Source organism: Macrotis lagotis, chromosome 5 (genome assembly GCF_037893015.1).
Source record: "Macrotis lagotis isolate mMagLag1 chromosome 5, bilby.v1.9.chrom.fasta, whole genome shotgun sequence".
Lineage (NCBI taxonomy): Eukaryota > Metazoa > Chordata > Mammalia > Peramelemorphia > Peramelidae > Macrotis > Macrotis lagotis.
The window spans coordinates 21,263,975-21,277,041 of record NC_133662.1 but is presented as its reverse complement, the minus strand read 5'-3'; the positions used below and the strand labels follow the sequence as shown (position 1 = coordinate 21,277,041).

The window sequence follows — 13,067 nt, the reverse complement described above, 5'->3', positions numbered from 1 at the left end:
AAAAAGAAAAAGAATGTCAATGTATTATTTAAAAGAATGCACAGAAAAGAACAGAGATATAGAGGAAGACAAAGACAAGAAAACATGAATATGTTGGGTTTATTATATAATAATGACTTTTTAAAAAGACAAGCTAGATATAATGATATATGTGCTTTCAAATGAATTCTTACTCTTTTGTTATATGCAAATGTTCATATTGATGTTTTCCAAATTCAGATTGACAAAATTTTTTTTTTCAAGAAGTACAATTATCTGGTTCTCCCCCCCCCCCAATTTTATGTGCCAATGGATAGGAGTGTCCCCAGGCCAGTCCTATTGATCATATTTGGACAGTGCCAATCAGAGAAAGTTGGGAGCTGTCAGAATGTTACTCAAATGTCTTCTCTCCCAATTCCTCAATTGGTAACTTTTCTTCATATATTGTTTTTCAGTTTTGTAATACTGAAAAGGCAGCATAGGTAATGTAAGAGTTCTAGTAACAATTTCAGAGAAGGAAGGACCAAGATTAAATTTCTTTACTGACATATGCTGGCTGTGGGATTGTGGACAAATCAGTTAAACTTCAGTCCCCTTGGGGAAATTCTATGATTGTAAGTTACAGAACAATTGCAAATCTGCCTTTGTAGGGAGAGTTTTTTCCCCCTGGAGTAAATTACCCAAATGAAGTCATAGTCCCTGACCAAATATAGATATATATATATATATATATATATATATATATATATATATATATAATCACAGAAATTGGGTATTGAAGTTAATGTTATCTGTGGTCTATCCCCCATACTTAATGACCCCATAACCAAAGACTAAAAATGACTTTGGTCATTCCCCAGAGCAAAGATTTGATTATTTCATTAAATATTTCCCCATGTTATATAAAATTTTTTTAATTTTTAAAATTTTTAAGTGCCAAATTCTCTTCCTCCTTCCCAACCTCCTCTTTGAGGAGGCAAGTGATATAAATTTTATATCAATTCTATGAAATTCTGAAAATGAACAAAGTATCCCTATACCTGACTCAAAGAAGAAATAGAGAGAGCATTTAGCCTCCTACATTCTGAATGATGACATCAGGCAGGGTAGTTTCTTCCTAGACAGAAAACAAGACCAATCCCAAACTCTCTTAGGTCCCCACCCAAAGCTGAGATTCAGGGATTTTGGGACCGGGACTTTGATATCTCCATTTCAGCTTAGTGGTCCCATTAGTGTATCCTTGCCCACCAGGAATATCTCTAACCCCCTGCTTGTAGTCATTACACATTTTCACCAGCAGATAAGAAAGGGTCTGGGAGCCAAGTTGGGGGGGGGGGGGGCATCTTCTAAGATGGCAACTTTTAGTGAGTTCCCCAGTACTTTTTCCCCCGAATTCCCTCCTAAAGGCATTCAGAGACCTCATTTTTCAATGACCATTCATTTTAGGCAAACAAATGTTAAAAGTTGGGTAAAGGGGCAGCTAGGTGGCACAGTGGATAGAGCACCGGCCCTGGAGTCAGGAGTACCTGAGTTCAAATCTGACCTCAGACATTTAATAATTACCTAGCTGTGTGGCTTTGGGCAAGCCACTTAACCCCATTGCCTTATAAAAAAAAAAAAGTTCAGTAAAGAAGAGGAAGGCTTGTAAGATTAAAAACTGGAATGGGTATATGTATGTGATGGAACACTATTGTTCTATTAGAAACCAGGAGGGACGGGAATTCAGGGAAGCCTGGAGGGATTTGCATGAACTGATGCTGAGTGAGATGAGCAGAACCAGAACAACATTGTACATCCTAACAGCAACATGGGGGTGATGATCAACCTTAATTGGACTTGCAACAATCAGGCACAGTTTTGGGGTGTACCATCTGTATCCAGAGAAAGAATTGTAGAGTTTGAACAAAGACCAAAGACCTTTAATTTTTTTTTAAAAAGTTATCTTATTATGTAATTTTGCTATCTCTATACTTTATTTTCCTTCCTTAAGGATATGATTTCTCTCTCATCACATTCAACTTAGATCAATGTATATCATGGGAGCAATGTAAAGACTAACAGACTGCATTCTGTGGGAGGTGGGGGAGGGAAGCAAGATTAGGGAAAAAATTGTAAAATTCAAAATAAATAAAACCTTTCTAAAATAAAAAAGTTATATTTTATTTTTCCCTCTCCTGCTCCATCTAAACAGTCATTTAACCTTGAAAATTAAAATAAAAATAAAAAAAAGAACTGGAATGAACTTTGGGATCATTGAGTCTAATTCTCCTCATTTTAAAAATGAGGAAACTGAGGCCCAGAGAAATTAAATGACTAAGCAATGTCGCACGGCTAACAGAACTAGGATTTCAATTCAGGTATTCTGACTCTAAACCCCCCCCAAGGCACTTTTTCCACTATAAAATAAAAGAAAACATTCTAACCAGTACTAACTGGGCTCACCCCCAAAATAACAGGTCAATGGGCAGAATAGTCAAGGGCTCAAGACTTTGCTTCCTTTTTTTTTTCCTGGGAAAGGCTTTCTATTCCCCTCCCTCTCCTTGCCCTTAAGGACAACTTCCTCTAAGTGAAGCGGAAGAAAGCTGTTCCCCCAGGAATCATCCTAATACCACCCCTTCCTAGGCTCCCTCCCAAAAACCATCTAATTCAATAATCATGTAAGTTGGAGAAAAATTATTGATTTCAGATCTCTGAAAGTCTTTGCTGTGGCCTAAACAAAGAATGTGCTCTTCCTTGCAGAAAGTCTCTGCTGTGGTGCTAGACAGCTTGTTCCAACAGTGGTCCAGGTGGGACAAAGGCAAAGAGAACAGAAACAGGAAAGGTAGGATGGATCACGAAGACTCAGATTCTAAACTGACCTTGACCCTTACTGCATGAGAAGGAAGAGCTATGGACAAAAGAAAAAAGAAAAGGAAAAGAATATTTCTATTTTCTTCCCACCCCCAATCAGAAGATGTTCTCTCTAGAGCTAAGAAGTCAGGGTTGGAAATCCAAGATTGGAACCCAACCTCCCTCACAAAAGCTGCATAGGAGGAGATATCTGAATGCCGTATTCTCTATCAAGAATTTTGAGAAGATATATGTAGTCCAAGAGGGAGGAGGAGGAAGAAGCAAGTCAGAATCTGGATAAAAGAGAATGACAACATGGATCATCCCCAAACTAAAGAGATTTAGGGGCTATTACACTCTCAACCCATAGAGCCTGGATTCCACCATTCCAACATTTCTGGTCCTCATTTTCAGAGGAAATTTATTGACCATCTCCTGGCTCCTGGCTTGACTGGGAATTTGTGAGTCCAGCAAAAATAAAGGGGTTTCAGATTGGGCTTCCTAGGTATAAAATAGCCCAAGCTCACAAACCTCTCCTTATCTCCCCAGAGACTAGCAAACCTCATTCTGTGAGTGAGAAGGATCAGGATCATGCCTGGAATGGACACAAACCCCCTTCCTGGGCTCATCCTTAGTCTCTGACTGCTCTTCTGCTCTGGGACCCTTGCCTCAGTTCCTGGACATGACCTGCTCACTCCCCTACCTCCTGGACCAGTGCAGAACATACCCAGAGGATCAGCCATCATATAATTAACTTGCAATTCTCTATGTACACTCTCCCTTTGTGGGCTTCCCATATCACAATTAAGAGGATGACTATTTTCCTGAGATTTCTCTAATTGTTTGCTGTATATCTCTCTCCCCTAAAATATTCTATCAAATTAAATTCAACATGTCTAAAACTGAATTGATCCTCTTTTCCTTACAATCAGCTCCCTCTATCTCACTTTGCTTCACCCCTGAACTTGCTTACCATTTCTGTCATTCTCCCAGGCTGAACATCTTTGGAGCTATATTTGATTTTTCCCTCTCCCTCTCCCTCTCTGTCTAGATAGTCGTTTAACCTTGAAAATTCCAGATCCATTGTAATATTTGCATATATGTAGATCTGTACATGTGTACATGTTTATATACATGGATGTGTCCCCCTTATAATTATATCTATATTTCCCAGTGAATTATAAGCAATTTCACTATAGAGACCACTAATGCTTAAACAGACTTTGAGAGATATTATGGATAGAAGAGCCGGGCATCCCCTTGAGGCCATGTGTCCATGGAGTTACAAAGAGTTAGAAACAACTAAACAATTGATCAATAATGTGAATTATACTTAGTATGATAACAATGAAGTAGACTGTTAGCACACGTGATAGGAATATCACTTCTATACGTTTCCAGACTGTATTCTACAACTGGTAGAGGAGGGAAGTCGGAGTATTTCAATACTTAATCTCTCTGGGCTTCAGGTTGTAAAATGAGGAAGCCAGACTCAATGATTTATAAGATATCATCCAGATCTAAAGCTAATAATTTTCAATCCTGACAAATTAGTTTGCTTTGGTTGATAGACTGAATGCAGAGGGAGAATGGTGAGTGGATGATCCACATAAAAATGATAAGATTGTCTATATAAAGCAGCAAGAAACATCTTTGGCTGGACATAATGTTTGTCTGCTTTACTAGTACTGGGAGCTGAATCGAAACATGTGCTTCCTTTTCTCTTATCCTAGTCATCTGTCTTTCACTCCTCCCATCACTCAGCTACCCTACAAAGTCAGACCACCTATGAAAGATGACAAGCATAAGGACTATATCTAGGACACGTATGACTACTAATAGCATTTATATGGCATGTAAACAAAGAATTTTGTGAGGCAGATACTATTATTTCCATTTTACAGATGAAGAGACTAAGGTTAAGAGAGAAGTTAAGTAATTTGTCTAGGGTCACATAGCTAGTAAATGTCTGAGGTAGAATTTGAACTCTAGTTTACACTCTATCCATTGTACCACCTAGAGGCCCTGGAAAAGAAATTCAGTCGTCTTTTTTTTTTTTTAAGGTTTTCTTGCAAGGCAAATGGGGTTAAGTGACTTGCTCAAGGCCACACAGCTAGGTAATTATTAAGTGTCTGAGACCGGATTTGAACCCAGGTACTCCTGACTCCAGGGCCGGTGCTTTATCTACTGTGCCACCTAAGCACCCCTCAGTCAAGTCTTATAGAAAATTTTAGTTATCTTTTTTTTTATTTCACATGATGGGATATTAAAAAATAAACCAGAGATGTTTAAGCACCCACTTAAATCTGAGGATGTTTTGGAGAAAACACACATTCTCTCTCTCTTTATCAGAAATAAGACCTTGGACCAGACAGTACACTATTTTCACTCATGGTGACTAGTACCTTTAGGAATATCATGTTCCAGGGAGTCCAGAAAGTCCAAGGAAGGGTCCAAGTCAGCTTTTTCCAGCAGGCTCTTGTTCTTCAATTCCACAGGCTCAGAAAAATGAAAGTAGGAACTGAGTTTCTTGGCATCTGCCAGAGTCAGTCCTGAAAGGAAGAAGGATTGTCAGGTTAAAAGCCCCCAACTTTCCATTTCTTCCAAGCAATCAGGATTGTGGAAAGGCCTCAGCCAAACCCTATGAAGAAGGAGTAAATCAAGTCTCCCATCCCCATATTCATTTCCTAATGTTCTGACTCCTGGCACAAGAAGTGACCACAGAACTCTAAATATATAAAATGAGGCTATAGAAGTTTTCTATGCCAATCTGGTACCAAAGAGGAATGAAGAAAAACAAGATTGGAATGAAGGTCATGAACACTAAGCCAGGTAAGGAAAAGACTCAGGAGCCAGGTTAACAATATGATGCAAGCTGTCCGAGACACAAAAGATTTGTGGTCAGCTGGTTAGTTGTTGAAAACTTCATAAAGTCATACCACTGAGTAACATCCAGGGGATCAGTCACTGATCTTTCCCTAAGGAAACAGGCAAAGAATTACAGAAATATACTTTATTGTACCCTTGAGATTTCACATACATGTCTTCCTTCAAGATATAAGAGAAGATGTAGGGGATTTACCTTCAAATGTCCTATTGACATGGACAGGTCCCAAGGGGGTCTTGAAAAGGGCTCCACGAGGGATAATTGCTGCTGCCTTGTCAATTTGGTCAATGACTACCACCAGACGAGACTCCTCCTTGATTTGGACCTAAAGAAATACAAGAAGAGTACTAGGTTGTGTTTCTGAGCTCCCCCTTCCTACCTCTCCCCAAACAAATGTCCTAAACTAGGATATAAGCTGATTAAAGATAGAGTGATTAGAAATCAGATACATAGACTGTGTGTACAGGACCATCCTTCATGGGATAAGGACCAAAGGAAAAAAATCAGACTAGATAGGCCCCTTCACACCTATCATAATATTTGTATAAAGGTGAAAGTTTTTTTTTTTTTAAATGAACATCAAGACTTGATCAGCATAACCAAGAATGCAAATATTAGGAACAGCAGCAAAAGAAGTATGGTAGGGAAAAGGCAGCTAGCAAAGAACAGATAACATTAGGTGGCCTACATTGTTGCTGTGGAAGAAAGGAGGCTGTGATATTGTTATCAGGCAGCCAACCTGTCCTGTCATGGTGTCTAAGTGATGATGGTCAAAGGGGATGTTCGTATCAATTGTTTATCTCTGGACTCTCAAACTCTTTTTATAGTGTTTGGCACCAAGTCTTCATATATATTTGATATCTTCCTCCTTTGGCCTCCCTCACTTCAGAATTCTGGCTGTCTCCTCCCTATAGTAGGTCCCAATTCAATTCAGCAAACATTTATTAATTGCTATTATGGGCTAGGCTGTGGAGGAGGGAGGGGAGAGAGCCAAAGAACAAATAGTCCCCTCTCCTCAAGCTCTCTCTTCCCCCTCCTCTACTGGAGAAATATGACATGGGCTTATTTACAAAATAGGGAATGATGGGGGCAGAGGAGATAAATCCTGACAGGAAGGCAACAGGGTGCTGATTGTACCTGAGTTGTGTTTTAAAGGAGATGAAGATGAAAAGGCGGGGATGGGAACAGCCTGTGGAATTGCAGAAAATTGGGAGATGGTTTGACTAAAGCATGGGGCCATTTATCTTGCCCTAAGGACCTCTGTATCTTAACCATTCCCAGGTACATCCCACCATACCTACTAACCTTAGTTCACAACTCACCTTTACCCTCTCTCCTCTCAAGCTTCTCAAACATCTTAGCTGAGGACAAGACCATTCCCTGTGAACTCCCTCTTCTTCCCTTCTCTACATCTCAAAAACACTATTACATTCTCCTCCTTTATTCTAATCTTTTATGTGACCCTTCAGACTTTAGAATTACCCTTGATTCCCATTTCCTTCCATTCTCTAGTAGAATACCCCCACAAACAATCAACCTTTCTCTCTCTAATCTTTAATACTGGTTCCTTCTCTGATGCCTACAAACATACCCATATCTCTCATTCTGAAAACAAAAACCCTCAAGCTATCATCCTCCCTTCCACAACCAAGCTCTAGAAAAAGCTTTCTATACCCACTACCTCCCCTTTCTCTTCTAGGACTCTCTTCCAACCGGAGTTACAACCTTCACACAGCTGAAACCAATGATCTTTTAATTAACACAGCTCATGACCCTTTCACAAACTTAATCCTTCTCAACCTTTTTTTATTTTATTTTATTTTATTTAGCTTTTTGCAAGGCAAATGGGGTTAAGTGGCTTGCCCAAGGCCACACAACTAGGTAATTATTAAGTGTCTAAGACTGGATTTGAACCCAGGTACTCCTGACTCCAGGGCCAGTGCTTTATCCACTTCATCACCTAGTTGCCCCACTTCCTTCTCAACCTTTGCATTTGACACTGTTTATTATCCTCTTCTCCTAGATGGTCTTCTCTTTGGGTTTCTGTGATACTGCTCTCTCTTGGGTCCCTCCTATCTATCTGATGTCTTCTCTGCCAGTACATCAAGAAAATATATATCTAAATTGTGTGTTTCCCAAGACACTGTCCTGGTCCCTCTTTTATTTTCTCTCTATACTCTCTCACTTGGTGACCTCATCAACAATCCTAGGTTTGATCATTATATCTCTATACAGATGAATTTGTAGCTAACCCTAGTATCTCCCATGTAAGCCTATCTATGAAATATGTCATCTAAGGATTTCAAACTGAACATACCCCAAAATGAACTTATCTTCTATCTAAAAGCCTAGCCCTCTCCTGAACCTGTTTTTGTCAAAATTATCACTATCCTTTCAGTCACTCAGATTCATAATCTTGGCATTATTCTTTTTTTTTAATGAATTCTTTTTTAAAATTTATTTATTTATTTATTCTTATTTTGTACAAATAATGTTTTTATACATTACTAAAATATTCTTGTTTAATAGTAAACATAATACCCCCTCCCCCCAAGAAAATATAGACCCCACATAAGCGATAAAGTAAAGGGGAGAGAAAAAATTAAAATTAAAATAATAATAATAATAATAATAATAATAATAATAATAATAATTGTAGGTATGGCCAGGTGGCGCAGTGGATGGAGCACCGGCCCTGGAGCCAGGAGCACCCGAGCCTAAATCTGGCCCCAGACACGCAACAATCACCCAGCTGTGTGACCCCATGCAAGCCACCCCAACCCCATTGCCCTACAAAAACCAAAACAAAAATGACCCAAAATAAAATAAAATAGTAATAATAATAATAGTAGTAGGGGCAGCTGGGTGGCAGACAGATCATTGGCCCTTGAGCCAGGATCACCCAAGTCCAAATCCGGCCTCAGACACCCAACAATCACCCAGCTGTGCAGCCCCAGGCAGGCTGCCCAGTCCCATTTGCCATGCAACACCCCCGAGAAAATAATAATAATAAAAAATGTGCTTCAGTCTGTGTTAATTCTTAAGGATAAGCCCATCACAAAAGTTACTACCATATTTTTCCACCTTTGCCATTCCTGATCGCAACTCCCTCCATTCATACTTCTCTACTACCATAAACTATATTTTCTCTGTCTCTCCTTTCACTCTGACTCTGCTGTAGGGTAGTTGAGTGGCACAGCAGACAGATCCTCAGCCCTGGGGCCAACCACATACCACCCTTTACCCAGCATCCACCCGGCCCTATGGTCCTGGACAGGCCATCCAATCCCAGCCCCTTGCAAGAAGTAAAAAAGAAAATGTGTTCTATCTGACCACTCTCCCCCCATGGTCCATCCTCTCCTCCATCACTCACATACCAACCCTTCCCCCTGTCCCCCTTCTCTCCTTAATCCAGATGTCTATACTCCATTGAGTATATATGCTGTTTCCTCTCCTAGCCACCTATGATGAGGGCAAAGATTCCCTCATTCCTCCTCACCCCCCCTTCCATATCATTGCAATAGCTCATTGTAATAAAGAAAAAGAAAAATCTTGTTATATGAAATATCTTGGCCTATTCCCCCTCTCCTTTTTCTTTCTCCCATTATATTTCCTTTTCCATTGACTCCATTTTTACACCATATTTTATCTTCAAATTCAGTTTTCTCCTGTGCTTCATCTATAAAAGCCCCTACCTGCTCTGTTAATTGAGAAGGTTCATATGAGTATTATCGGTATCATTTATGCAGGAATACATGCAGTTCATCCTCATTAAGCCCCTCATATTTTCCTCTTCTCCACTCTCTATGCTTTGCCTGAGTCCTATATTTAAAAATCAAACCTTCTGTTCAGCTCTGGCCATTCCAACAGGAACATTTGAAATTCCCCTGGTTCATTGAAAGTCCATCTTTTTCCCTGAAAGAGGACATTCAGTTTTGCTGGGTAGTTGATTCTCAGTTGCATTCTAAGCTCTTTTGCCTTCCAGTATATTATATTCCAAGCCTTACAAGCTTTTAATGTAGTTGCTGCTAAGTCCTGTGAGATCCTGATTACAGCTCCACAGTATTTGAATTGTGTCCTTCTGGCTGCTTGTAATATTTTCTCTTTGACTTGGAGTTCTGGAACTTGGCTATAATATTCCTGGGGGTTGTTTTTTTAGATCTCTTTCTCAGGGGGATCAGTGGATTCTCTCCATTTCGATTTTGCCCTCTGCTTCTAGGATATCAGGGCAATTTTCCTGTAATAATTCTTTGAAAATGATGTCAAGGCTCTTTTCCTGATCATGACTTTCAGGTATTCCAATAATTTAAAAATTATCTTTCCTAAATCTGTTTTCCATATCAGTTGTTTATTCAATGAGATGTCTCATATTTTCTTCTAATTTTTCATTCTTTTGGTTTTGAAGTATTGAGTCCTGATTTCTCATAAAATCAGCAATCTCCTTGAGTTCTACTCTTTGTCTGAAGGATTTGTTTTCCTCTGAGAGCTTTCTTATCTCCTTTTCCATCTGGCCAATTTTGCTTTTTAAAGCATTCTTCTCCTCTATAACTTTTTCAACTTTTTTATCCATTTGACCTATGCTGGTTTTTTAACATGTTATTTTCTTCTGCTTTTTTCTTGATCTCCTTGACCAAGCTGCTGAATTCATTTTCATGTTTTTCCTGCGTCTCTCTCATTTCTTTTCCCAATTTTTCCTCTGTCTCCCTCACTTTTCTTTTTTTATTTATTTAAAAGTTTTTGAATATTTCTTTTCTTTTTTTTGTCTTTTAAATTTATTTTTGTTAAAGATATTATTTGAGTTTTACAATTTTCCCCCAATCTTGCTTCCCTACCCCCACCCCCACCCCCACCCCACAGATAGCACTCTGTCAGTCTTTACTTTGTTTCCATGTTGTACCTTGATCCAAATTGGGTGTGATGAGACAGAAATCATATCCTTAAAGAGAACAGAATTCTCAGAGGTAACAAGATCAGACAATAAGATATCTGGTTTTTTTCTAAATTAAAGGGAATAGTCCTTGTACTTTGTTCAAACTCCACAGCTCCTTATCTGGATACAGATGGTACTCTCCTTTGCAGACAGCCTAAAATTGTTTCCAATTGTTGCACTGATGGAATGAGCAAGTCCTTCAAGGTTGAACATCACTCCCATGTTGCTGTTAGGGTATACAGTGTTTTTCTGGTTCTGCTCATCTCACTCTGCATCAGTTCATGCAAATCCCTCCAGGTTTCCCTGAAATCCCATCCCTCCTGGTTTCTAATAGAACAATAGTGTTCCATGACATACATATACCACAGTTTGCTAAGCCATTCCCCAACTGAAGGACATTTACTGGATTTCCAATTCTTTGCCACCACAAACAGGGCTGCTATAAATATTTTTGTACAAGTAATGTTTTTACCCTTTTTCCTCATCTCTTCAGGGTATAGACCCAGTAGTGGTATTGCTGGGTCAAAGGGTATGCTCATTTTTGTTGCCCTTTGGGCATAGTTCCAAATAGCTCTCCAGAAGGGTTGGATGAGTTCACAGCTCCACCAATAGTGTAATAGTGTCCCAGATTTCCCACATCCCTTCCAACAATGATCATTATCCTTCCTGGTCATACTGGCCAATCTGAGAGGTGTGAGGTGGTACCTCAGCGAAGTTTTAATTTTCATTTCTCTAATAAGTAATGATTTAGAGCATTTTTTCATATGGCTATGGATTGCTTTGATCCCATCTGTAAAATGCCTTTGCATATCCTTTGACCATTTGTCAATTGGGGAATGGCTTTTTGTTTTAAAAATATGACTCAGTTCTCTGTATATTTTAGAAATGAGTCTTTTGTCAGAATCATTAGCTGTAAAGATTGTTTCCCAATTTACTACATTTCTTTTGATCTTGATTACATTGGTTTGTATCTGTGCAAAAGATTTTTAATTTAATGTAATTGAAATCATCTAATTGGTTTTTGGTGATGTTCTCCAACTCTTCCTTAGTCATAAACTGTTCCCTTTTCCATAGATCTGCCAGGTAGACTAGTCCTTGATCTTCTAATTTGCTTATAGTATTGTTTTTTATGTCTATGTCCCGTAACCATTTGGATCTTATCTTGGTAAAGGGTGTGAGGTGTTGGTCTAATCTCAGTTTCTTCCATACTAACTTCCAATTATCCCAGCAGTTTTTATCAAAAAGGGAGTTTTTATCCTGGTGGCCTGACTCTTTGGGTTTATCAAACAGCAGATTACTATAATCCTCTCCTGCTTTTACACCTAGTCTATTCCACTGGTCCACCACTCTATTTCTTAGCCAATACCAAACAGTTTTGATAACTGATGCTTTATAATATAATTTTAGATCGGGTAGTGCTAAGCAACCTTCATTTGCATTTTTTTTTCATTAAGCTCCTGGCAATTCTTGACTTTTTATTTCTCCATATGAATTTACTTACAATTTTTTCTAGCTTATTAAAGTATTTTTTTGAATTTTGATTGGTAGGGTACTAAACAGATAGTTTAGTTTTGGTAGAATTGTCATTTTTATTATATTAGCTCTCCCTATCTATGAGCAGTTGATATTTGCCCAGTTATTTAAATCTGATTTAATTTGTGTGAGAAGTGTTTTATAATTGTTTTCAAAAAAGATTCTGAGTCTGTCTTGGCAAATAGACTCCCAAGTATTTTACACTGTCTGAGGTTACCTTGAATGGGATTTCTCTTTCTAGCTCTTCCTGCTGTTTCTTGCTAGACATATATAGAAAAGTTGAGGATTTATGAGGGTTTATTTTATAACCTTCAACTTTGCTAAAACTGCTAATTGTTTCCAGTAGTTTTTTAGATGATTTCTTAGGATTTTCTAGGTAGACCATCATGTCATCTGTGAAGAGTGAGAGTTTTGTCTCTTCCTTCCCAATTCTAATTCTTTCAATTTCTTTTTCTTCTCTAATTGCTGATGCTAACATTTCTAATACACTATTGAATAGTAGTGGTGATAATGGGTACCCTTGTTTCACCCCTGATCTTATTGGGAATGCCTCTAGCCTCTCCCCATTGAATATAATTCTTGTTGATGGTTTCAGATAGATACTGCTAATTATTTTAAGGAACAGTCCATTTACTCCTACACTCTCTAGTGTGTTTAATAGGAATGGGTGCTGTATTTTGTCAAAAGCTTTTTCAGCATCTATTGATATGATCATATGATTTCTGATAGGTTTGTTGTTGATATAACTGAGTATACAATCCTACTTGATCATAATGTATTATACTAGTAATGACTTGTTGTAGTCGTTTTGCTAAGATTTTATTTAGGATTTTTGCATCTATATTCATCAGGGAAATAGGTCTATCATTTTCTTTCTCTGTTTTAACTCTTCCTGGTTTAGGTAACAGT

The 13,067-nt window shown here is 38.5% G+C and overlaps 1 protein-coding gene across 1 annotated transcript in view; it reads right to left on the bottom strand.

Moving 5' to 3' along the window:
• The window catches only part of RSPH9 (radial spoke head component 9), a 29,679-nt gene that overhangs the window by 4,893 nt on the left and 11,719 nt on the right, over positions 1-13,067 (bottom strand). Inside the window, exons 3-4 of the mRNA XM_074237051.1 lie at positions 5,891-6,020; positions 5,214-5,360 (exon numbers count right to left, since the gene is read on the bottom strand). Of these exons, the coding sequence (XP_074093152.1) occupies positions 5,214-5,360; positions 5,891-6,020 (277 nt within the window). The remainder of the gene's footprint in view (positions 1-5,213; positions 5,361-5,890; positions 6,021-13,067) is intronic.